This window comes from Paramisgurnus dabryanus, chromosome 17, assembly GCF_030506205.2.
Source record: "Paramisgurnus dabryanus chromosome 17, PD_genome_1.1, whole genome shotgun sequence".
Taxonomy (NCBI): Eukaryota; Metazoa; Chordata; class Actinopteri; order Cypriniformes; family Cobitidae; genus Paramisgurnus; species Paramisgurnus dabryanus.
Window position 1 is genome coordinate 32,244,688 of NC_133353.1, and position 27,686 is coordinate 32,272,373.

Below are 27,686 nucleotides of genomic sequence, written 5' to 3' on the forward strand. Positions count from 1 at the left end.
CATATGTCATTGAGGTTCTCACATTTCAGTTAAAATACATTAGAAAATTAATATTTATTTCTTTTAAAACATACAACCATTGTTGTGTCATTATTACCTTGAAATGTAACGGTTGTTTTTCTGAAATTGACCCCGAAATATTAAACTTTGATGACGTATGAGGTCGACCAACGCGACTTCCGGAGAACTCACCCGAAAACATGTTTGGGACGTGTCCGGCGGAACTGGCACGAATGGCCACCCTATACACATCCCCCTTTTCTGCTCTGTGACTCGTGGTTGCAGGGAGAAAGTGTAGAGGGCCTCTCGTCGTGAGAGGGCATCAGCGTTGTCATGGCAAGGTCCGGGCCTATGAATGACAGAGAAATTAAATGCTTTGAGGCTCAGGAACCATTGAGTTACCCTCCTATTGGTCTCTTTATTCCTTGCCATCCATTGTAATGGGGCATGGTCGGTTACCAAGACAAACCTTCGCCCTAGAAGGTAGTACTGAAGGGTCTCTAATGCCCATTTGATTCCTAAACATTCTTTTTCCAATGTGGAGTATTTTTATGCTTTGCTAACTTCCTGCTTATATACAAAACTGGATGTTCCTCTCCCCCTTTTGTTTGGGATAATATTGCCCGCATTCTCCACCATATGTGGCATCGTGAGAGGTAGGGTATCACCAAAGTTTGGGTTGTTTCACAAATCGAGTCCTGGCACACATCAAATCACTGGGTTCTTTTTAATCATCAACTTAAACACCAAAACGATTTTTAACCAAAAACTCTTCCAGCTTCTCTTTGTGTGCCCTATCAAACATAAAACAAACAAGACTCTCTGTTCTCAACTCATACGCAACAGCTGTCTCCACCATTGAGAATCCTGGTAATTGTAGTCCAGGACCCGGTGGCCATCTTGGTTTGTAGTCCCCATGCTGCAACCACATAGGGTGCGTTCCACTCCAGTTTTAGACACGCACTCGCAAACTTCCCTAAACACTTCCCCTCGTCATTTTGAAGTGCGTTCCACTTTGTCAAGCGGACGAGGAAAGTTTGTATGGACAGACCTTCGCTCCCTCGAATTTCATATGTACACTTCAGGCAGCCCCATATCCCACAATGCAACTCGATTGTGACGTCACTTCAGCAACTCGCGCTTTGCACAGTTCAAATGATGGAGGGGGCGGTCTCCACTTTCCATGTGATCAAGGGCTTAGTGCAATCCATTTGAACCCACTTCAAGTGTTCTAGCAGTAGTGGGCACTCATGCAATGTAAGCAATGATGTACCTCCGAATGAACAAGACTGAGAGAAGTTAGCGAGGGAAGGTCATAAAAAAACGAATAAATTTCTACAAATACATTTAAACAACTTAACATAGTGATTGTAATCAAGATGTGAGGAGACTTTTAACCAACATAACTAAAAATGTTTTGGCATCAAATGAGATACCGTGCCTTTAAATGACAAAATAAAGGAAGTCAACAGCAGTAACCTAGGTAACACCTAAAATGCATCACAGAAAGGGAGGAATCCATTATAAAGTCAGATTTCTTTGCTACTAAATTTATACTCACATTTCCCAGAGTTTTTGGATTCATAGCATTGAAATCTGGATAATTCTTGCATATGAGTGTTTGGGAATTTGTATTTCTGCATCTTTTTAATCCTAAAAGACTGTTATCTGTGATCAGGTGCTACTGTAAAAGCTCAAAATAGGCTATGTACAGGGTAAAGTTGTTAACCAAACACACGCATGGGGGGAAGTTACATCACAATGTACTGCTGATTTAAGCTTTATTTTGAGGAACACGTTTCGCTGGTAATTCGTTTCTAGCAAAACGTCCTCTGTAATAGTAGAAATGTTAGGAAGAAATATGGATGTGTTTAAATTTTTTGTTTCTTAATGTGTTTTTTAATTATTTTCCAATACATAAACCTCATATGGGCTGATTCATAAAACACAACCTTTACAGTATACCCTTAAGCAAGGGTGCAACATTTTAATATTATTGACTGCCATCTGCTTGAAGCTGTGAATTTCCAATTCTTCCTGGAATAAGCGATATGTGTCATGGTTTTTGAGGAGTTAGAACAGGTTTTTGTTAAAGATACTACATGTCGGTGCTTGTTTGCCTCTGAGCCCTATTTATAAGTCCCAGGAAACCAAACTTCTCGGACTTCCCCATGCTGTTCGAATTTCTCTAGAATCCAGGTTTTAGATCTGTTTTTATATTTAGTGCAGTAAAAATGCTTGACCTGCCATTATTGCTGTTAAGGGTTTAAAAAAGGTCATGGATATTTAGAAGCTGAAAAAATCATATTAACTATTGCCTGCCCTGCACTTTTTCCCTCATCTTTGTATATTAGCATTCTTTGACCTAAATTGTCATGATAAATAAATAAACATTGAAAATAAAGGTGATACACGATGCCATAGAAGAAACATTTTTGGTAGTTTCACAAAGAAACTTAAAGAAACTTCTTTGTAGTGGATAAAGGTTGTTTAGATTCAGTGGCGGCTCGTGACTGCTCATCCGAGGGGCACAAATTCAAAATAAGTGCTCGGAGTGTCATGTGTGTTGCTCGTGTTTTCAAAATATGTGTTTGTTACGTCATGTGCATCACATGTTTTGTCAAAATAAGGGCCTGCTGCACATGCATCAAAACCGTTTATGATAAAAGAGACGCAAGACTCCCTTAACACTAAAATGATTACGCATGAGATTATATGAGTATCTGGCAAAAGCGAGCGTCTCTTTTATCATAGAACCTTTAAACGCGTCTGCAGAAGGGACTTATTTTGACAAGACACGTGATGCACACAGGATCTCTCAAAGCGCAGAACACATATTTTGAAATTACGAACCACACACATGATGGGCTTCATACATGTTGTGACGAACTTCACATCGAGCGCCCTCAAAAAAAGAAGTCACCGTCTGCCACTGTTTAGATTATGAAAAGGTATGAAAGAAATGATTATTTAAGACTGAATAGTTCTTTAGGGAACCAAAAATGTACTACTATGGCATCACTGGGACAATACAGTGATGACCATCCGCTGTAAATATCAGATCCGGTGTACACTGATTCAAAATCTGCCGCCATAAGAAGCGATGATACGTCATGATTGTGAAAAGGCATTGGCTCTCGTGTGTCTCGTGACCGATTGCATCATTACGTTAGCTAAGAATATGAAGCGCTGTTGGTTCTTGTAACCGACTATGTCAGGCTGGTTTATGTCAAACGTATAAATATCAAAATATCATGATATCATTTGGCAAAGAACAATACTTCAAAATTAATGCAATGATCAAGCATTAACATTTAGAGATATTTCTACCACCTGTCAGAAAAAAAATTGTCAAAATATGGTATCACTGGGCTGTACCCTTTCGTAAAGCACACCATTGCTTTGAAAGAGTGCATATTAGTACATTAAAGATGTTGGTACCAAATGTATATGTACCTAAATGGTACAGGACCTTTTGAAAGGGTACCGCCCCATGTGTGGTACATATACCTTAATAATGTACTTTTTGGGGTACAATATTAAATCCTAAGGACCTAATGTATACCTTATAAGGAACAATTTTCTAACGGTTAAATTTAAGGGGTACAAACTTTTTCTGTCAGTGTAGATGTTTTGACATGTTTTTAATTGATGTGTTTTTGTTTACATTTCAAAGAGAAAAGGGCCGCACTTTGCATATAAAACGTGTTTATTGCACAAACACATTTCGGCTTAGCGCCTTCCTCAGTGTGCCTCAAGCACGCTGAGGAAGGCGCTAAGCCGAAACTTGTCTGTGCAATAAACACGTTTTATATGCAAAGTGCGGCCTTTTTGTCTTTGACATGTAAACAAAAACACATGTTTTTTTTACTTATACATTTGGTCAAGCACTCTTACAATATAAATAAGATATTGAGTGAAGCCTACTCCTACGACACAATTATTTGTTTACATTTACCATGTATTATATTGAAGAAGAACGGTATTAAGCTTGACATACTATATATCATTACAAAGGGTTTAGATATCTGAGCGCTGTTTCATAAAATAAACTGCATATGTCATCCTACCACACTTTCTCCAACCCATACACTGTTAGACTTGTTATTGTATATATATTGTAACTGCCTCATTACAGTACCATAACTGTACATGTTTTTTTACAGTATGATGCCTTTACCGCAGTTCCATTTTACAGTATAATACCCTTACTGTAACCTAGCAGGGGCGTCGCCAGCCGATTTTGCCGGGGCTTCAGCCCCGAAATGTTTTGAGTTAAGCCCCGAATGTCATGACCTGGGCTCATTTCAGTCAGTTCACACGACACACCTTGTATTTCTCACACTGAGAAGTAAGAGATAAATTGTCCTGCTATATACAATTAATGGACGAGGCGCAGGCATACGCGGGGCAGTTCTGTCGAGTTTAGCTGCTTCGAGTTTTTTAAGTGTACTCCACTTTACACAGCGCCGTAAGAACTGAGTATTTGCACTGAATTGGAAATTATATATTTGGAAAAATTCAATGAATTGCAAGGCTGCAGAGAACAGTGCACTATTGCGTGCTCACGCGAAACATTAACACGGTAGTTTCACATGCGCACACGATAGTTTCACACTGCATGCTATTTATATGCATTTCATGAGAATGGGCTGACTGCAGACTTCTGTAGCCTACTAAGGATTTAATTATATTATTTTAATATAGTTAGTCATGAACTAAAGTGGGCCGGGTCTAAGGCATGAATCTTCAGGGCTAAAAAAAATTAGTCCCATTCTGTCCCTGATACTTTAAAATCTTCTGGTGTTGACTTTCTTCAGATAACAGGGTCAGTGTGTATCAAAGCAAACACGAATTAATGGAATGGCGGCTTCATGTGAAAAAACTTTTTACAACATCTATAATTCTAAAAATTATAGCTATAAACTGGCCTATAATTAAAAACGATTTAAATAGTTTAGTTCTTATTCTTTAACCAAGCAGAAATAATCAAAATATTTGGTGCAAAGGCTTTTAGGTAATCATCACAGCATTATGAACACTAATATATATATAGTAATATATATAATATACTAATATATATAAAAACGCTCAAGATGTGTTTAGTGCCAAGAGAAGTCACATTAAACACCCACGATGCCTAAAGAAGACATTTAGTCCTGATTTTTTTTTTTTTACATATTTCCTGTATTTTCTGTTTGTATCTTAATAAAATAGATTAAAAAATAAATATGGATGGACATTTAAATTTCTAAAACAACAAGTCTGGTGCACAGTACTGTATATCAGTTAATAAGCTAAATTAACTTAGGTTTTTATTTGTAGGACCAAAATGCCAAATTGTATTTAGTCATGATTACTTAAAGGTCCCCTAATGTGTTTTCAGCAATATAAAAATAGTATCCCTCTGGTATCTCCAGAATGTGTCTGTAAAGTTTCAGCTCAAAATACACCACAGATCTTTCATAATACGATGTTAAACATGGCCATTTTTGGCTCCAATAAAAACATCCTATCTTTTTAAATGCAAAGAAAGCTTCTGTTCTCTTCCCCATATGCACATTAGGGGGTAGAGCGCTTACACATGTGCTTTGGACTACATCAAAACATCTGTCTCTGGCAGAAGGTTGAACTACGCACTAATAAGGCGGAGTCTGTGAACGGTTATGGGTGGGGCTTAATCAATGTGAAATCACAGGGAATCCCCAACAGCCTGTTTTGGTAACTGTTGCGTTTTAAAGGCGATTACACAAAGAAGAAAAGATGGATTGGTATAATAACCGGATGTTTCTTCACACACACTGGTGACTCATCTTCTACTGGAAACATTTTTTTAGGTTTGGGGGGCTTTAAGTAAAGACAAGGCTTTGATGCATTCCTAGAGTAGAAAAATGTGAACATTTGAGACATTTGCTTTATGTGTCCTCACAAGTCAGATTTCAACATGACTGTGACCCAATCTGGAAAAGCCCAGATAGAGTCGTTTTTTATGAATTGCTGTTTTCGGCATAAAATCATTCTAGATGTAAAGAACATTCTGTGAAAATATAACCTTGTTTTCTTTAATAATGACTAAGACTGTATTAAATATTGAAATCAAACTTTGATGCTTTGATTTCACAGACAGTGGCACATATTTGCAAGAACATTAAACAACAGCACTTCACAAATATAACTAAACCTACACAGTACACACACATATTTAAAGGAAGACACCACCGGTTTTCAATATTTTACTATGTTCTTACCTCAACTTAGACGAATTAATACATACGTATCTTTTTCAATGGGTGCACTTCATCTTTGCACAGTGCGTTGTGAATGTGTTAGCATTTAGCCTAGCCCCATGCATTCCTTAGGATCCAAACATGAATATAGATGCCACCAAACACTTCCATGATTTCGATATTTAAAGACTGTTTAAATAGGGCACTTAGCACTGCGACAATATTGAAAAACTGTGGTGTTTTCCTTTAAAGGTGTAATATATTTATCCTGAGACTGAGGCCTGTGGTGGCACTACGTTATTGGCTGACAGGGGGCGCTGTGCTGCCTGGTTCAGTGGATGGAAAAAATAAAGAGCTGTGTAGTGTTAAAAGCCAGATGCATTGATGGTCAAATGCTAGACAACACACAACTGTACACATTATGCAATATTTAAATTACAGACGGATCTTAATGGCAAATGGTAAAGATACATTTCATATTCACAGTTGGCAACATGCAGCATTTCCGCAGTGGACAGTTTTTAAACAAACAATGTCACAGGTCAGCAATCGTACCCATGTGGATATCTCTTCCTTCCTCTCAAACAGTCTTGATCTCTGGAGTGTCAGACTTTCAGGAAAACAGGAAAATCTTTGTCCGAGCAGCAGCTGGCCGAATTTTTTAGTGATTTTGGTGATTTGGCCTTTACAATCCATCTGCATTGAAGGCTGGATATGGTTTGGATAAAGCAAATGACATTTCGGATGTGCTGAACTGTCTATGTGGATCTCTTTTTACACAGGACTGATTTACTCATTCACTTGGATAATGAACAGGATTAATGATTGAAGTAATTGATGTCTGTAAGTCTCTCTGATTTAAATGATGGTGTCGAGGTTACTGAGCTAAGAACAAACACGACTAATGGCTTGTCTTGAACACTTAAACAAAATGGTTTAATACATAGTGTCACAATATGGATAGCTGAACGAGAGTAAGCCAGCTGTCTGTTTATTAACTTGCATATTAACTTGACTGACTTGGCAGGATCGATTATTATATATTAGGAGACATCTGATTTGCAGCCTGCTGTATGATAATACATTAGTTCTTGACAATAATGAAATGGAAAGTCAAAAGTGTTGATATTGCAAAAGGATGATCTAATGTTTCCTGACCTTTCACTAGAGGGAGACAAAATCTAGGACAACAAATTGCCTTCCACTTGTTTTCAATCAGCACTTGGACAGCAGCAGGTCAGATTCAGAGCAGTCAACAATGCACAGCGACTCATTTCTCTGCAACAAATGACCACAAAAATGACCAAAACTCCAAATGCAATAAAATAAATCAAGCTCAATTTGGCACAATGTTAATATCTTATAAATATTCAAATCTATTCCTTCTAGATAAACTAGAGCTAACAACACCATGGTCATGGGTTCATTTCCCAAAAAATTCACGTTCTTTAAAAATCAATGAGTATAACCACAAACAAACAGCTGATAATAATGAGCTCAACCACAACAGGCTACCACTGCATGAGTAACACGGGTATGTTTGTAGAAAAAGCCAAAAATTCATTGTATGGGTCAAAATAAGTAGGTAACACTTTACAATAAGGGTGCACTAATAATCATGAATTCATGCTTAACTAATGCACATATAATACTGAATTAATGTATTACTAATGATTATCTAAGCTATTCATTAATGATTGCCTCATTAGCAGCTAATGAAGAGTCTGTCTGATTAATATATTAGTTCATATATGAATTGTTATTAATTAAATATGTAATTGTGGATTAATTCCATCATCACTTCTTTTATGAACGAATAGTGTTAATTAATTTGTTAATTACCACAATGATCCAAAGCCTTTTAATACAGGTAAACTAATATGCATTAATACATTATTAATTACAGCATTAGTAGTGTGTTAATTAATACAATTACTAAATAATGAGTTAATAATAATGTGCCTCAACAAGTCACAACATAATGATATATTTACAAAACATTAGCTAATGATTTATTAATAATTAATGACCATCACTAGAGTTTATAAAAGCTATTTATTAAACACTGCTTCCAAAAACATTGACAAAAACACATTTCCATAACACACTACATTTAAACACAACATTAAGACATAAAAAATCATATAAAATGAAATAATACAAAAAAAAAGACTGATCAAAATTAGACAACACGTTCAGATACCTCACAGATATCTGTGTTAATCTGGCACCCGTGCTAATACATAACACAAATGTACATTTTTAAGTCCAACCGTTTCAGTCTGTCAGTCGTAAAAATTGGATGGTAACAAACTCTGATAGAGAAAAAATAACATGCACAGACAAATCCAAATTAAACCCTGCGGCTCGTGACGACACATCAATGTCCTAAGACACTAAACGATCGGTTTGTGTGAAAAACCGAACAGTATTTATATAATTTTTTACCTCTAATACAACACTAACCCCAGAGCAACATGTGCGTTCACATCACCGTTATGTTTATTTTTCACATCACCGTCTTACTCATCTAATGTTTAATGGCGGGTTGCGAAACAACTTTATAGGTGCATACCGCCCCCTACTGTATCGGGTGCCCCGTATAGTTTATAAGCGCCCTCATGCCGTGCACCCGATACAGTAGGGGGCGGTATGCACCTATGAAGTTGTTGAAAAATCGATTTTGCCCAGCCCTACAATTTAGTGTTGTTTTAAGCAGTGTAAAACAAAATTAACATGGTTTAAATATATCTCACTTAATTCTGTATACTGAAACATGCAACTTGTTAAGTCAGGTCATAGACATAAATCTGTGATCATATCCTGACATACATATTTTGCAGTAATACCAGACTCCTTCTAATCTACTGGAAATAATAATTTCTGAAAGAATTAAAATAAATCAATACAATTTCTGAAGAATTTAGATGAAACAAATGTAACAATTTATTATACCAGGCAGGTTTCAGCTTCAAACATCAATTAAAGAATAGTCATACCTGGGAATAGACACTCTGGCTACAGAGTACATTCAATGTGGATATAATACACCCAAAATGGTGTAGGAAGATTCTTGTTAAAGATTTCTTCCATGATGTCTCAATACACACATAGTGTGGGAGCTTCTGAACAGAATGCCTCCCAGAATATTTTACCAGGCCACCTTTTATACACAGCTTTAGACAAAGACATTGTAAAACTACAAAAACCCAGTTTGACCTGTGCCAAGTGATCTTAAAGAACACCTGGTCAAACTAGCCAGAAGTATCTGGCGAAACCCCAACTCTACAAGAAATGCATCTTCTATCCTAAGTTCTAAAACCTTGTCCTATCTTATCTGAGATTTATAGAAATGAGATATTTTTACTTATCGCACCGTGACCTTTAAAATAATGCTAAACATTAATATAAAATTACAATCTTAGAACCACATAATATGTATACATTACATCATATACTGTATGCACCATATATCCTCTCCACTAATAAGCTAGTGTGTGGTGGGCGTTCTGGCGCAATATGGCTGCCGTCGCATCATCCAGGTGGATGCTGCACATTGGTGGTGGATGAGGAGATTCCCACATTCATATGTAAAGCGCTTTGAGGTCTGCAGAAAAAGCGCTATATAAATGTAACAAATTATATATTTCAGCAGATACCCAGTGATGTGAGCCTGAAGGCTAACAGTGCAAAAGCCTTTGTGATGAAGAGATTAGGAGTACAAAGTGTTTCATGTCTGTAACCAGTTTAACCTGAACAACTTCTTAATCCATAAGTGGCCAATTTTCAAATTTTCCAAATTTTCTCCAACCAAATGGATTCTTTTAAATTTAGTTCATGAAACAGAAACAGAGCCAGAAAGAAGTGCAATACATTTCCTATGTGAGAGAGAGAGAGAGAGAGAGAGAGAGAGAGAGAGAGAGAGAGAGAGAGAGAGAGAGAGAGAGAGAGAGAGGTGTGACTTTGAACATGAACAGAGCCATTAAAGGCTGCGCACTTCAGAGAGAGCGTGAGGAGCGCGTGCTGGAACAAACACATTGATCTCGATATACGAGGTGGGTTACAATAAATTATTACATTTTTATTTAAATAACAGTCTTACTTTGAATAAAGAGCATACGAGTTTAAATAAAGTACGAGACAAAATAAAAAAACCTCTCATCAATAATGATAAGATGGAAGTTGATGAAAGCTGCTGAACTATTTTAAATCATAAAAAAACGCTATCCATATATTTTAATATACAACTGTTTAATAGCCTAACTATAGATTGGCGTGTCGCCTTGAGTCTTTCGTAATTTTCGTCTCTTATGTATGGAAGGTATTTTTGGTCTTTTTTAAATTAATTAATTAAATGATAAAATAAAAAATTAAATCGCAAAATATGTCCAAAATTTGAAAATTAAATGCTAAAATAAAAATTAAAACATTAAATTGATTTTTTTCATTTTCATTTTCAACTTGATGAAGCATCATTCTGGCCAAATTGAAAAATAAAATTAAATTCTGCGATCTTGATCCCAGTTCTCATCAATGTCTAATCCCGCATTTGTTATGAACTCAAATTCAAATATTGAGCCTCAAGAAGCCTTACGACACATTTCACGGCACTTACATCAAACGCTCATTGGATCCTGCACAGATTTGCGACATTGCCGTCTTTCAATCTATGTACTTTTAAAATTTGAAATGCACACCCTCTGAGAAGCCGGATTAATGATGACTTCATTAAAATGTAAAAATGTTATGATTAAATGTTGCAAATACGTCTACATTGTATGCTTTAGCATCGATTTAAACGTACAAAAGTACATTTTTGTGATTTTTAAAGGTACATATTAATACAACGTATTAACAGTGAGACCAGACTGGCTTACCACTTTACAGCAAAACTTAACAAAAATAAGTATGTGTCATGCTCATAATGTCTTATTTATCTCATGCATCTCTTTTCAGATATTCAACATGGAGTTCATTGCCTCTGAGTTTCGTTACACCCTCTTCCCCATCTTCTACAGCGTGATCTTTGTCTTAGGATTGGCAGCCAACTGCTACGCGCTTTATGTATTGCACAAAATGCGGGACTCTAAAGCCATGAATGAGATTCGCATCTACATGACCAACCTGACGGTTGCAGACTTGCTGTTCGTGTTCACTCTACCGTGTTGGATCGGGTACTATGCTAACAATGGCATCTGGAAGTATTCGGATGTTGTCTGTCGCATCAAAGGGTCATTCTATTTTATTAACACCTACTGCTCCTTCTTTCTTGCTACTATCAACATTAACCGTTACTGGGCTGTTACCAGGCCACTGATCGCCGCTTCTTCCAACTGCTGGAAACGTGGAGCGATCATCTCAGCGGGCGTCTGGGGCCTCACACTTTCAGCTTCTATAAAATTTCTCATTGATCCTGGGCTCCAGGAAGACCGCACGACCGCGAATAACCGCTGCTTCGAGGGTTATCGCAACGAGACTGATTCTACGAAAAACACAGTCGCCACAATTCATTTCCTTATTATCGCCGTGTTTTTTGTCGTCTTCTTAATAGTGATTCTGTGCAACATCTCGATTGCTCGAACTCTTCTGTCTCAACCCATCAGTCAGCCACGAGCCAGTACGGGGAAGCGATTCGGCGGCACTAAGCGGATAGCTTTAAAGATGCTGTTTGCCATTGTGGGCGTGTTTGTGATCTGTTTCTTACCCCATCATGTGGTGCAGGGTCCGTGGGTTCTGTCAGTGTTGGGCCTAAGAGAAAAAGAATGGAGCATGAAGACTCATCAACTCATTAATGATGCTCATCAGATCACACTCATGCTGATGGGATTAAATTGCATTCTGGACCCTCTGGTGTATTGCTTTGCCACCACAAAGTTTCGCAAATACATCCAGGGTCACTTTAAAAAGGTCAAGAATAAGAAAAACTGCTCACGTCAGACGCTAAGCACAGCTATGTCTCCGAAGAGCAGTATTTAGACCGAGTTATGAATGTTGCCAAAAGTATAGATGACTCTCGATGTTTGTTTATTAATTTATTAATTCATTTCACAATTCAAAGTTTGCTCCACAGTTACTTGCATGCATTGGTGGTGTAGCAACTAAACTATTTTAAGCGTTATTATTTTAAATAACTTGAAATGTAGTCACATGGACCACTTTGCGGTTGTTGTGGGTTTTTAAGGCTTGAAGCATAGGTTTGCTACAAAACCATGGGTTACTGTAGTAAGACCATGGTTTTGCCAATGGTAAACTTGTTTAATTTTCGTAAGGGTTGTTAGTGCAGTGTTTTGGCGACAGTTTCATGAAGAATGATAACGTAATGCCAGAAGCTGAAGATTGACAAAGACAAATAAGAGGTCACATGTGGTTGATCTGTAAGATAGCTTTTATTTGTTCTCAAAATAAACTTGAACTTGCTGTTTATCTTTTTGTCTTTGCAGCTCAGTCTTTAAAGCAGGACACAATCTGCATCAAGGTTGTGGGTTTAACTGAGAAAAAACAATGTTTGATTGCACTGTAAGTCGCTTTCTATGTAATTTCGGTAATGCTTTAGATTACAGCCCAGAAAGTACTGGGTAAGTACAGCGAATTTACAGCGTATGTTTCTGTAATTATAGTTTACTTATGAAGTACGTACGTGTAATTATAAGGGAACAATTTATAATATTTGGGGAATAAAGGGGTAACAACCAGGACAAATACAAATAATATATGCAGTAAAGTACTGCGTAAGTACAGCGAATTTATAGCATACATTTCTGTAATTATAGTGTACTTATACAGTACATACATGTAATTTTAAGGGAACAATTAATAATATTTTCGTAACAAAGGGGTAACAAGTGCCACTTTAATTTACAGCCCGCAGATGTTGTATTTACTCTTTAACTACGTGAAACAAGGGGGTAACAAGTGCCACTTTAATTTACAGCCCGCAGATGTTGTATTTACTCTTTAACTACGTGAAACAAGGGGTAACAAGTGCCACTTTAATTTACAGCCCGCAGATGTTGTATTTACTCTGTAACTACGTGAAACAAGGGGGGTAACAAGTGCCACTTTAATTTACAGCCCGCAGATTCTGTACTTACTCTGTAACTACGTGAAACAAGGGGGTAAAACATTTCGACTTAGACTGTAACAACACAAAACAGTAACTACAGAAAATACACTCTTAGAAAGGATGTGTTAATTTTTTACACATCTTTGTGTGTTAAGTTTTTAACACATTATGTGTAATTTTAACACATTATATATCATTTTGTGTTGATTTTGTGTTAAAATATAACACAAGTTGTGTTAAAATATAACACAAAATGTGTTGTTTCCATAATAACACAGAGATGGGTGGATTTTGGGACAACGCATTTAGTGTGTCGTCCCAGAATCAACACTAATGTGTTGTTTTTAACACATTTGTTCTAAGAGTGTAGTTCTAGTTTTGCTTGCTTTGTTTTCACCAAAGTTGCCTTGCCTATTTTTAATTTTGCTTGATGACCCAACAAATTCCTGTACTCTTTTTCTTTCTTAAGGTAAGTAACCTTTATTGAAAATTCTAAATAAATTGTATCATACTAATAAATAGCATAAACACATTAACTGAATTTTAAGTTTTGTTTAGTAATCTAAAATACTTACTGCATATATTATTTGTATTTTTCCTGGTTGTTACCCCTTTGTTCCCCAAATATTATAAATTGTTCCCTTTTAATTACACATACGTACTTCATAAGTATACTATAATTACAGAAACATACGCTGTAAATTCGCTGTACTTACGCAGTACTTCACTGCATATATTATTTGTATTTTTCCTGGTTGTTACCCCTTTATTCCCCAAATATTATAAATTGTTCCCTTATAATTACACGTACGTACTTCATAAGTAAACTATAATTACAGAAACATACGCTGTAAATTCGCTGTACTTACGTAGTACTTTCCGGGCTGTAATCTAAAGCGTTACCGTAATTTCTAATTTATTTTTTATTTATTTAAATTAAGATCCCCATTAGCTACTCCTTAAAGAAGCAGCTATTCTTCCTGGGGTCTTAGAATATTACCAACATATTAACATCAACGCTTTACAACAATGAAGACAAATACAGAAGTGATCACAACATTATCTAAATCATCTACACTCCATAAACACGCATACACACACACACACACACACACACACACACACACACACACACACACACACAACATAACCATATAACAATATTACAATATAAGCTCTACTATGTTCAAAATATCATAACTTATTGTGTAAAATATAATAATAACGTCACAATTGCTTAGCTCATTAAACAATAACTATTAATTACATAATTACAGTTACTCCAAGGTAAATAAATACAATCTCAATCTTTTAGAAAAACTAGCATTGCGACTCTCAGAAACCAAAAATAACGGGAGTGAGTTCCATGCCACCATTGCTCTATAATACAAAGTTCTTTGAAGTTGCTTTGTTCGACATACAGGTAACAAAAAACGCCCTTCACTTGATTGACGAGTAGAATAAGTATGAACATCACTGAAAAGAATCAACCTGTTATAAATAATTTCTGGTGCTTTTGTAATAATTATATTTTTTAAGAATTTAATAAGAGAATACTTAATTCTGCTTCTTACATGAAGCCATGCTAACTTATTATGCATATCCCTGATACTTGTTCTAAAAGAACAATTTAGAACAAGCCGAGATGCTTTATTTTGTGCAATCTGTAATCTGTTTAAATTATTTTCTGTAGTTGTAGCCCAAATGATGGAACAATAATCCAGATGACACAAAACAATTGATTCAACCAAAGTTTTCCGTATACGCATTGGTATAGATTTTCTGCAATGTCGAACTACAGCCATGCTCCTTCCCATTTTATTCAATATTGATTTAATCTGAACGTTCCAGGTCAACCTGCTATCCACAATCACACCTAGCAATTTGGCCTCAACCACTTGTTCTATAATCAAACCACCTACTGACAAGTACAGAGCAGGAGAATTTTTTAAAAGATGACTTGATCCCAGCATCATACATTTACTCTTCTCAACATTAATAATTAACTTATTATCCCTAATCCAATTTTCAATTAATTTTAGTTCATTAGTTAATAGAGTATTAAGTCTGGTAGAGTTATAATCCGATATGGAAATTGTCAAGTCATCTGCATATAGAGCAATAGTGGCACACCCCAACATAAAAGACAGATCATTTATAAAAATAGAAAATAACAATGGTCCAAGACAACTCCCTTGAGGCACCCCACAACGCAGAACCTTTGTCTCAGAATAACTACCATTAAACAATACATTAAACTCCCTATTAATAAGATAACTATAGATCCATTCGATTGCACCCTTTTCAAATCCATAACAACTTAATTTTTCTAATAATAAATCATAATCAATTAAATCAAATGCTGCGCTTAGATCTAACATTACCGTTCCAACTAATTTTCCATCGTCAATCTCATGCAACCAATCATCCGTCATCTGAACTAAGGCCGTTGTTGTAGAGTGCCCTTTCTTATAGGCATGTTGATAAAGTGAATTCAACCCATTTTTAGAAAAATACAAATTAATTTGATCATATACTATTTTCTCCGTAATTTTACTCAAAATTAGCAGAATACTTATAGGTCTACTATTTTTCCCAGAAAAATGTTCCTTGTTATTTTTTGACAGAGGCACAATTTTAGCTTTTTTCCAATTAACAGGAAAAACACATTTTTCTAAACTTAAATTAATAATATAACATATAGGCCTAGAAATCAAATCAGCAACCATCTTTAATAACTTGACATCCAATTCATCAAAACCAGGAGGTTTATTTTTCATTGACTTCAATATATTTTCTACTCTAGTAATACTAACGCTATCAAATTTAAATGTACATGATTTATTAAACATAATTGTTTCCTTAATAGTCTTAAAAGAAAGATCTGAGTATACCTGTGAAATCATATCTTTTTGTAAGTTCTGAACTTTATTTGTAAAATAATCACCTAAATAATTAGCTATGTCAACAGGTTTAGTCAAAAACATATCGCCTACATCTAAAAATGTCGGTACAGATCTGTCCCTACGCCCTGTTAATTGGTTTAATGTATTCCATAATTTATTACTATCTGATTTTATTTCCTCAAATTTATATTCATAATAAATCTTCTTTTTAGTTCTATTTAATTTTGTAACAAAATTTCTTAATTGCTTATACTTTTCCCATAATTTATTATCCCCTGATAAGCTTGCCTCTGACTTTAATTTATCTCTTTTCATCATATATTCTTTAAGTTCAGCATCTAACCACGGAGAAGAAATATTTCTTACAGTCATCCGTCTTAATGGAGCATGTTTGTCAACAATTGGCATCAATAAATTCATAAAAACCTCCAAAGCCAGATCAGTATCTACTTCCCTAAATAATATTGACCAGTCAATATTTCTAATATCAGCACAATAACTAGCCTCATTGAAATATTTAAAAATCCGTTTAATTATTATCTTCTGACCTGGCTTTGGAATTTTAGTTTTTCTGTTAATTACAATTAAATTATGATCACTAAAGCCTACACAAATTGAAATTGCTTTTGAACACAAATCCGTTACATTAGTAAAAAGTAAATCTATGCATGTTTCCGTTTTTGTCCCATCAGCATTATAAAAAATTCTTGTTGGCTTTGTAACCCTTTGTGACAGATTACAAGTATCAGCTATAGCCTGCAATTTATTTTTTAACGAACAACTATTCAACCTCCAATTAATATTTAGGTCACCCAGAAAATAAATCTCCATATCTTCTAATGTAAATGTATTTATAATCTTAAATGCACTTTGTAAAAAACAGCTTTGAGGTAGTTTGAAAACAAATATTAATTGTTTTGAATGACTGGGTGTAATGTAGCTTTGTTACTGTAAGCAGCGTTTCTGTGCAGAATCATCACTGAAATGATAGCACTTAAGGGTTTCCCGGACAGGGTTTAGATTAATCCAGGACCTTGACCTTTGTTATATTACGAAATTGAATAGTTTTTACAAAAAAAAAATACTGGTGTGCATCTTGAGATAAAACAATGGCACTGATATATGTTAAGATCTGTCGGTATACAGTGTTTTAAAATGATGGCAGCTCAAACATGCAGTTCAGTCTGGGACTAGGATAAACCACTCCATAGTATTTTTTAGGGTAGCAGAATGTAAATTTTTTAGTGAATCTATTAAACTAACAGGTTTCCCAGTCAGGTTTTATCCAAATCCAGGACTAGGCATTAGTTATATTATGGGGCGGTTTCCCAGACAGGCCTGAAGGCTAGTCCCAGACTAACTTAATTAAATGTTAGTGTTTTCTTAATCAAAAATAACTTGCTCTGGCATATCTTAAAATATGTGTCTTGTATCTCAAGATGCACACCAATACTGTTTATTTATAAATTATGCTTTTAAAAATGACTTAAATATAATTATTTAACCAAGGCCTAATCCTGTCTTTAGGAAAGGATGTGTTAACTTTTTTACACATCTTTTGGTTTTATGCTTTTAACACATTCAGATGAGACGTTAAACCAAGTTTTTACAATTCTTAAAAAATACCTGTTGAGAGACAAAGATAATTCGTTTTTTTTGTCTCTATCTTAAATTAACAGCGAGCTCAGGCTCACCTGCTGTATCTGAGTCACATGCTTGCTCCTGGTTTCCATCTCAAGAATAGAATTGCTTTTTCAGGAACTTTTATTTTCTTTTGCAATAATTTGTTGCTCAAAAGGAGAACTTGAACATTTTAAATAATCAAAATGTCTTTTTATATGTGACTTACAGTGATAAGTTTAAAAGTTCAACATTTTTAAATGACACTCAGAAACAATTTTATGTTGTGTTCCCAATAGAACTTCCGACATTTCAATTTTGTATTGTTATTTATAACTGATTGTAATATTTCTTGTTTATATTGTTTTGTATTTTGTATGGTGTACAATTATATTTTTAAACCTTGTCAGATGTGTTCATTTTATAAAATATGACTTTTTCCACACTGAAATCTTTGATACATACAGTATTTAATGCTCATCTTTGTTTTCTTTGTTATAGTATTATCAAATTTCATGATATTATAATGCCGCTAATGATTCAGCTTTATGTCCATCAAGCAGGAAATTAGGCAAAAATGTGTTGCTAATGTCTGCTAATGCTTGCATGGTTCAGACAAATATGTGCAATGCTCAGAAAGATGGGTTATTGATGACTCGATGATTGTGCGGCTACTATTTATTCGAGTTCTCAAGAGTTCATTCATCTTTGTACATAAAATAATAAAGTTGATGTCCGTGTAAATTTCAATCAATTAAATAAACTTTGTTCATTAAGCTGGATGTTTTGCTTTTTTGTTTATTCTCACAAAACATATAGTCAGATCTCATTCAAACATAAACCAGCATGACGTAGTCGGTCACAAGAGACAATAGCACTTCACATTCTTAGCTAACGTAATGATGCAATCGGTCACGAGACACACGAGAGCCAATGCCCTTTCACAATCATAGATGACGTAGCATCGCTTCTTCTGGCGCCAGTTTTTTAATCTCTGTACACCGGATCTGATATTTACAGCGGATTGTCATCACTTTTGCATCTTTTCTTAAAGTAATTTTTTTAAAAGTTGTGACTTAAAGTTGTCTTTTTATCATATAATAAATAAATTGGTACGTTATTTGCTTTAAATGCTTGAATAGTGTAATGTGTAATAAAATACACTTAATCCTGGCGGTTTAAATTGAAAATCTTATGCCAGTACATGTCATCATAGCAAAATTATACCCCAATTTATAATTTTATAACCTAATATTATTAAGTTTCACCTGCTGCTGGTAGAGGTGCTAATTTAGTAAACGCATGGTCATATTTGGTGAAATGGACAAACGATCACTGCAATCGTACACTGTTAGACTTAACTGTAATTTCTACAGTTACTTACCACAAAATGCCCAGTAAAATACCATCATTTTCTTTTCCAGTTCATTACTCTAATATGCATTGCATTATGGGTATTAACATTTAATTTACAGTGATTTACTGTATGTTTTGAATTTGCGGTAGACTGCTGTAAAACAATAGCTGTAGTGCTACTGTAGTTGAATAAAAATACTAGTGTCATAAAAGCATATAAAATGGAAAAATAAAATATATCTATGAAATGAAATACATTTTATTTGTTATGCTTTTAGCAGTGAAGCAAATTTCAAAATGTGAATTGTTTTTCAGCAGTGTAAATAATTTATTGAGAATTGTAGATAGAAACAAAAAAAAGGGATTATGGATAAATGCTTGACCGTCAGATTTCAATTTGACCTCAAGACTTTAAAACACCAGTGACGCCAAGTTTTCGCTCCTCGAAGTGTCGGGAGAGTGACAGAAGAGGCTACTTGGGGAGTGACTCTGTGGCACTGTGGTAGTGTTACGGACCTATGCCATGCATGGGTGACCTGGGTTTGATTCCCTTCAAGGCAATATATTTTTTTAAACTAGGTTACAGGGGCATTTCCAGCATTAAAGGACATCCGGGGCTTAGCCCAGACCATTTTATGTATACATGGATCACTAGCCTAGCCACCCACTCGCTAGCCTAGAACCAATTATAACGGCTGTGCATGTTCAGTGTTTTCAGTGTTCATTAATTTTTTTAGAATTGTAATTTAAATGATTTTTATTTTTGGGTAAACTTTCCCTTTAAAGTGCCCTGTTTTCACACAGTAGTTTTGTACACAATATACCAAAAATTCTTCTTTAGTACTTAAGATAATCCTAAAAAGGTGTCCTTATCTGTTTTATTTTGAGATGTCATGAACTGAAATGCATTTCATACTATCTCTTATTACAAAAAATGTATACCACTTAAAGTTAACTTGTACTCATCTTTCATACAAATTTTAGCATATTTCATATTAATGTACGTACTAAAGAAAAAAAAGTAGGCTATATTAAAGGAATAGTCTACTCATTTTCAATATTAAAATATGTTATTACCTTAACTAAGAAGAGTTGATACATCCCTCTATCATCTTAGTGCGTGCACGTAAGCGCTGGGCACGCTGCGACACTTTGATAGCATTTAGCTTAGCCCCATTAATTCAATGGTACCACTCAGAGATAAAGTTAGAAGTGACCAAACACATCAACGTTTTTCCTATTTAAGACGAGTAGTTAAGCAAGTTTGGTGTACAAAATTAAACGTAGAACTTTTCTAAGCGGATTTAAAAGAGGAACTATATTGTATGGCGGAACAGCACTTTTGGGAGTACTTGGACTCGGCGCAGTAACACCCTCCCTCTCCCATTATGAGAGGGAGAAGGGGAGCGGATTTTTCAGGCGAGTTGAAGTACTCCCAAAAGTGCTCAGGTCATGACATACGAGGCTTGACTCAAAACATTCGGGGCTGAAGCCTCAGCAAAATCGGCTGGCGACGCACCTGCTAGGTTACAGTAAGTGTATTACACTGTAAAATGGAACTGCAGTAAAGGCATCATACTGTAAAAAACATGTACAGTTATGGTACTGTAATGAGGCAGTTACAGCATATATACAATAAAAAGTCTAACAGTGTATGGGTTGGAGAAAGTGTGGTAGGATTAGGGCTGGGCCGGTTTGGATTTTTTTTTACCGCGGTCGGTAATCAACAAATTCCCGCGGTTTTGCGGTTTATTGGCAAGACAATGAGTTAAATAACATGCATGATTTATTTATATTTAATACAAAACACGTGCAAATTACTTAAGGAACATGTAAAGTGAATTTTATTTCCTTCCACATTTCTTCAATTTCAACATTCAACAACTTGAACAATTAGTATTATCAGTTAAAAAAATTTTTTAACGCATTGTGCGTGTCCACACGTGCCTACAGACATTTCGCCACTTTTCTATCCTTAATTTGTGAATAGCCTGTAAGGACGCAAATTATTGCTGCCCTGATGGTCTGGTAAAATAAACATTTGTATGAGAAATCACTTGTACTGCATATGTGTCTGTGCTTGAGTATAGCTGGGAAGCTGCACGGAGACGCGTGTGTGTGTGTGTGTGCGTGCAAGATGACGCGCGGTCTGTCTGTCTCGCGCGCGCCTGGCCAGTCCGCCTCTGTTGCGCGTGCTTGGACAGACCGCTTCTATCCTCGACCCTTACCATAAACATCTGTCTTTTTCCACAAACAGAGAAAGAAGACGCAAAAGCAAAACTTTTTGAAATGTGTCCTGCTTTAGAAATGGCCACTGTTGTAGGCTAGATCAGAGGTCCCCAACCACCGGGTCGCGACCCAGTACTGGGTCGTGGACAAGTTGCCACCGGGTCACAAGAACGTCCCGAAAAAATGTGTATAATAGCCACGTAATAGCTTAATCGGGTATTTTGTATTGTAAGAGCCGACTTCAAATAACATCAATTATTTCCACATTTGAACAGAGCCGCGCTCTCTCTCTTTTTCTCCGCCTCTCTCTCTCTACCAGCGCATCAGTGATCACATTGCTGTCATTAGAGTTTGAGCATACAGTACTTTTAAAACACAATCGATTAAAGTATTGCGGAGGTATGACTTTATGAATCATTTGCAAATGTACGTTGCAATGATCAGTGGCGTGTTTACCCACCACGCAAACCACGCAATTGCTTGGGGCCCCACGGGCTTGGGGGGCCCCCTACTGTCCACAAGCGGTTAACTTATTTAATGATTTTTTATTTAATGATTGCAGAGTTATAAAAAGTCTGCGTGGTAAGCATTCCGCTTTTTTCTTATTTTTTTTTTTAAGATCACACACTGAAGTTGCAGTACTGTATTAATTACATCATTTTAAATACATCCTATAAGGAATTTGCCAGCAAAGGATATATCTGAGATAGGCTTAAAAATATATTTCTGTACAAAAGGGAGGCCTTTTGGAAAAAGTTTGGAAACCACTGCGGTAAAACCAAGACCTTTATGTTTTTGACAGATAATGATTCTTTATTCTTTTGAATAAGACAATGGGCACTATTTGTATTTTTAAACCAAGAATTTTTTTCTTAATGTTGGGGCATGGGGGGCCCCAGGTCCTTGGACTTTGCTTAGGGCCCCCAAAATGGTAAACACGCCACTGGCAATGATGCACATATGCGGAGACGTTCAAATGTGTGACAGCGCAAATGACTGAGAAGTAATTATTTTATTCTTCTTTAAAACAACTTCAGAATTATCCATCGATCGTAGCACCATGATCAAAATAAACTATTAGGCTAATAATATTTTAACGGCTACACTTTTAACGTAAATTTGAAAGGAACCTAAACTTGTCAATCATCATTAATCATGGTAAACGCAAGTCTCCGTGTCTCTGCGCCCAGCCGCAATTCTTCTGGCATCTCTCCTCCTTCACTGCATTTTTCTTCTGTTCTGTTACTGGGAATTGGGTCTCGAGCCCGACCAAGATTCGAGCTGCCTTCGAGAACAGCAAGCCAAGTTCATTTAGGTTCCATTAATTATTAAGACTAAATGGGCAGGCAAACTAGTAAAAACAATGAAAGTAAAAAACAATCCGCCAAAATATGGTTTTACACGTCTATAGAAAATATACTATAGCCTAAATAAAGCAATTATAAATTTTCCTAATGCATGGTTGTTATCTTTACTTCCTTAAAAGGAGGATTCTCAGCACGTTTGAACAGCAACTCTACTTTAAACGAGTGACAGACAACGTCACCTGTATTTCTACTCAATGACAATTTAATATTAAAATCATATCAGTTAATGTTCAGTTAACAAGTTGCGGTTGTTAACAAGCTGCGTTTATAACATCCGCACATAACACACAGGTGCAGGCCAATGTTTCAAGGGATTTTTTTTTTTTTTTTTGCGGTTATGACGGTGAGGAGCTCAGACCCGCGGCATGGGTCACGTGACCGCGGTATGGCGGTAATCCGGTTACCGCCCCAGGCCTAGGTAGGATGACATATGCAGTTTATTTTATGAAAAGGCGCTCAGATATTTAAACCCTTTGTAATGATATATAGTATGTCAAGCTTAATACCGTTCTTCTTCAATATAATACATGGTAAATGTAAACAAATAATTGTGTCGTAGGAGAAGGCTTCACTCAATTTCTTTGACCAAACATATAAGTAATCTCAAAGACAAAAAAGGGAGCACTTTGCATATAAAACGTGTTTATTGCACAGACAAGTTTCGGCTTAGCAAACAGCTGCAACATCTGCAAACAGCACTGGTAACTGATGTGTGTTGGGTTCCCGCTCCGTCAGCAGTAACAATCATAAATATTTTAAGAACAAGCGGGCGCCCGATGTCCCTTTAGCTTTCCCTATCTCTGTCCTGACATGTGATAGAAAGATGAAGGCTGTCTCCAGCCGCACAGCAATTCTATCTAATCTACTGCCTATTATACGTCATTCTGAGATTGATACAGTGTCAAAACCAGTTACTGTTAAGTTAGCACTTCTGAACATCCGTTCACTAAAGAACAAATCCTTTTTAGTTAATGATCTTATCACCACTAACAACCTGGACTTTATGTTTCTAAATGAAACTTGGTTAGATGACAGCTGCAGTGCTACAGTCCTCAATGAATCAGCCCCACCCAACTTTACCTTTATAAATGTCTGTAGAGCTGTTAGAAGGGGTGGAGGAATAGCTGCTTTATTCAAAGATGCCTTTCAATGCAAGCAAGTGTTACTTGGTGATTACCAGTCTTTTGAATATTTGTGTATTGCTCTAAAAGGTACACCACGCATTCTGTTTATGTCACACCCAGGGGCTAGCTATGTTTGGCTAAAGCCACGCCCCTTCTCAACTTCCACCTCGAGGAGGTCCCCAAAGCCAACCCAATGACCAGACAACACGAGGACAGGTAAGTAATAAAACAATCTTTATTTAAATATTTAAAAGAATGGGGAAATGGGGAAATGGGGAAAGGGCAATTAAAACTAAAGGATCTCTGGCTCCTCCCTCCAGGGAGACTGCAGCCACGGGCAGGCAGGGACAAAGGGCAACGGGGGTCCAGACCACCGTAAGCCAGGGGGAAGGGAAACGTCAGGCTCCGGCCTGGTCCCTGCTATCCGTGGCGCCCTCCTTCTTCCTTCCTGGAGGCAGAGTAAGATCAGTGTGACTGGTAAGTGGACCTTTCGCTATCTGCGTACCTTTCTCTGTTCGGCAGGGGGTCTTTGCCCCGCGTGCCTTCACGTTTCTCCGTCGTACGTTCACTCTCTTTCTATTTTTCTCCACAGATGGCGGCTGGGACACAAAAGCACTGTTGACTTGGACTTTGGATGCTTCTCTCCTGCTCTGCTGTTGACAGCTCTTAGTAGGTATAGCTTTCCACAGCCTGTTCTCCTAATGTTCACTCTCGTTCTCCTTTTTCTCCACAGGCGACAGCTGGGACACAAAAGCACTGTTAACTGAGACTTTGGATGCTTCTCACCTGCTCTGCTGTTTACAGCTCTTGGTAGGTATAGCTTTCCACAGTCTGTTCTCCTAGTGTTCACTCTCGTTCTCCTTTTTCTCCACAGGTGGCCGCTGGGGCACAAAAGCACTGTTAACTTGGACTTCGGATACTTCTCACCGGCCCTGCTGTTTACAGCTCTCGGTAGGTATAGCCTTCCACAGTTTGTTCTCCTAATGTTCACCCTCGTTCTCCTTTTCCTCCACAGGTGGCAGCTGGGGCACAAAAGCACTGTTACTTGGACTTCGGATGCTTCTCACCTGTTCTGCTGTTTACAGCTCTTGGTAGGTATAGCTCTCCACAGTTTGTTCTCCTAATGTTCACTCTCGTTCTCCTGTTTCTCCACAGGTGGCGGCGGGGACACACAAACACCGTTATCTTGGACTCTGGATGCTTTTCACTTGCTCTGCTGTTTACAGCTCTTGGTAGGTACAGCTTTCCACAGTTTGTCCGCCTAATGCTCACTCCACAGGTGGCAGCTGGGACACAAAAGCACTGTTAACTTGGATTTTGGATGCTTCTCACCTGCTCTGTCGTTTACAGCTCTCAATTGGTTCTCCTAATGTTCACTCTCGTTCTCCTTTTCCTCCATAGGTCAAGCAGAGGGCGCGAAGATGACACACCGTCTCACCGGGTCGAGCGCTGCCCTATCCTCACTACCCGTAGGGCGATCAAATACTGGACAGGGGCGCCCCTTTGTAAAGACCACGGGGCGGCGGAACTCTTTCGCCTCTGACTCTGCGACAAGGGCATACACAGGTAAGTTTTCAATGCAAATAATCCAATTTCGTACTCACACTCGCTGACAGCTTCTAATCTGCGTCACTTCACACTCCAAACAGCACACTGCGTATAATAGCTGGTTATTCCTAGGGTCGTTAGCCTCTTCGTCCCTTGCTCAGTGAAAATGGGTGATGCGGGGTTTCGTCTGACAAGACACACAGCAACCCACAGCAAATACACAGCACCACTTCAACGTGAAAAGTTTGCTAATTACAAGGACTCACTCACCACACTATCGGTGTACACAACAAGAGACGCCCGGCGTCATCCACTTCACTTGGGCTGGATGAGGGCGATGAAAATACGACCTGGATAATAGTCCGTTGCTGTGGCTGCTCGGATGAACGTTTCTGCAGCTCACCCACCACGCTGTTTCAGGGGTAGGGCCGCCCTCCTTCTCCTGGAGGTATCCAACGAATGCACAGGTTAGTTTTACACGTTGCTCAACACAAGAGTTGATACTCACACCGGTCTGCCTTTGTTTACGTTGCAAAACAAAGTCAGTTTCCTTCCTGCTTTACTCCTTTAAATGTGCCACTTAGACCAATGTTTCTTCTACCCGTAGGATTTTCCTTTAACTCCAGCGTTTTCACCGCAGACTGCAAACGAGAGAGAGAGAAAATGTAGACAGCCACCAATGTCTATCAAACGAGCACAGCTCCGCACCTCAGCACACACTAAACTAGTCCAACTGTGATTTAACTGCTCTTAAGTACTCCTCCGTGTACTCCAGTCGTCCAATCACCCGGCGATCTCCTTAACGACACACAGCTGTGCTTAATCTACTGATTACAGCCCTTCGCGATGCTGCCGGATGTCCGGTGTTTCCTCTCCCCGGTCTGGGCGGAAACATCCGTGCGGAACCAAACTTTCCCAACTTTTGGTTCCGCCCAAAAAGATCGTCACCTTGTGACATCTACAATTATTTATAGACCTCCCAAATACACCTCAGCATTTGTTGATGAATTCACAGAACTTTTATCAACAATTTCCTCTGAATTTGATTATTTTGTTATTGCTGGAGATTTCAATATTCATATAGACAATTCAGAAAACAATACTGCGATTGAACTGTTAAATGTTTTAAACACTTTTGATCTGACCCAGCACGTGCAAGGTCCTACACACAATCGGGGACACACTCTTGATCTGCTCATTAGCAAGGGTCTAAACATTTCATCCACTGTAATCAAGGATGAAGCGCTATCTGACCATTTCTGTGTTTACTTTGATTTATTGATCTGTCCTGCCACTGATGGTAGATCTGTCTATATCAAAAAAAGGTTCATAAATGAGAACACCAGTGAGGTATTTATGAATGCTATGTCTCTGTTGATGTTCTCCTTGAAAACTTTAACATAAAAGTTAAAGATGCTATTGATGATATAGCTCCAGTAAAGGTCAGGGTGATCACTGGCAGACGTAAAGCACCCTGGACAAACACAACAGCAGTACAGCACATGAAAAGAACATGCAGAAAAGCTGAACGTATGTGGCGGAAAACAAAACTTGAAGTACATTATAGCATCTATAAGGACAGTCTTCGTGCTTTCAATGTAGAACTAGGCACAGCTAGACAGACCTTCTTCTCCAATATTATAAATAACAACATAAACCACACTCGCACTCTTTTTGCTACTGTAGAGAGACCAACAAACCCCCCAAATCAAGTTCCTAGTGAAATGCTCTCTGACAACAAATGCAATGAGTTTGCTAAGTTTTTCTCTGAGAAGATCAGTAATATCAGAATGGCAATCAATACGACCTCAAATTGTACTGTGGTCAGTCAGATATCATTGCAACAACCTCAGAAATTAGCCATTCTCTCAGAATTTGACATAATTGATATAAAAACCTTGGAAGAAACAGTACAACATCTTAAAGCATCAACTTGCAGCCTTGACACTCTCCCCACATCTTTTCTCAAAAAGGTGCTTAACTGCTTAGAAACTGACCTCTTAAAAATAGTAAACACCTCTCTGATCACAGGTACTTTTCCAGAGTCATTAAAAACAGCAGTTGTTAAGCCTCTCCTAAAAAAGAGTAATCTAGACAAAACCATACTTAGCAACTACAGACCTATCTCAAATCTTCCGTTTATAAGCAAGATCGTTGAAAAGGTTGTTTTCAATCAGCTGAACAAATTCTTAAACTCAAATGGCTATCTGGACAATTTTCAATCTGGTTTCCATCAGCATCACAGC

General features: G+C 37.2%; 1 protein-coding gene across 1 annotated transcript; it reads left to right on the forward strand.

Moving 5' to 3' along the window:
• Positions 1–10,219: 10,219 nt before the first annotated feature.
• LOC141280938 (platelet-activating factor receptor-like) lies at positions 10,220–12,650 on the forward strand. Its single transcript, XM_073812329.1, has 2 exons — positions 10,220–10,282; positions 11,184–12,650. Exon 2 carries the CDS (start codon positions 11,193–11,195, stop codon positions 12,201–12,203), a length of 1,011 nt encoding a protein of 336 aa, XP_073668430.1. The 5' UTR covers positions 10,220–10,282; positions 11,184–11,192; the 3' UTR covers positions 12,204–12,650.
• Positions 12,651–27,686: the final 15,036 nt, after the last annotated feature.

Coding starts and splice junctions, on each gene's coding strand:
- LOC141280938 (XM_073812329.1), top strand. CDS start 11,193: ATGGAGTTCATTGCCTCTGAGTTTCGTTACACCCTCTTCCCCATCTTC.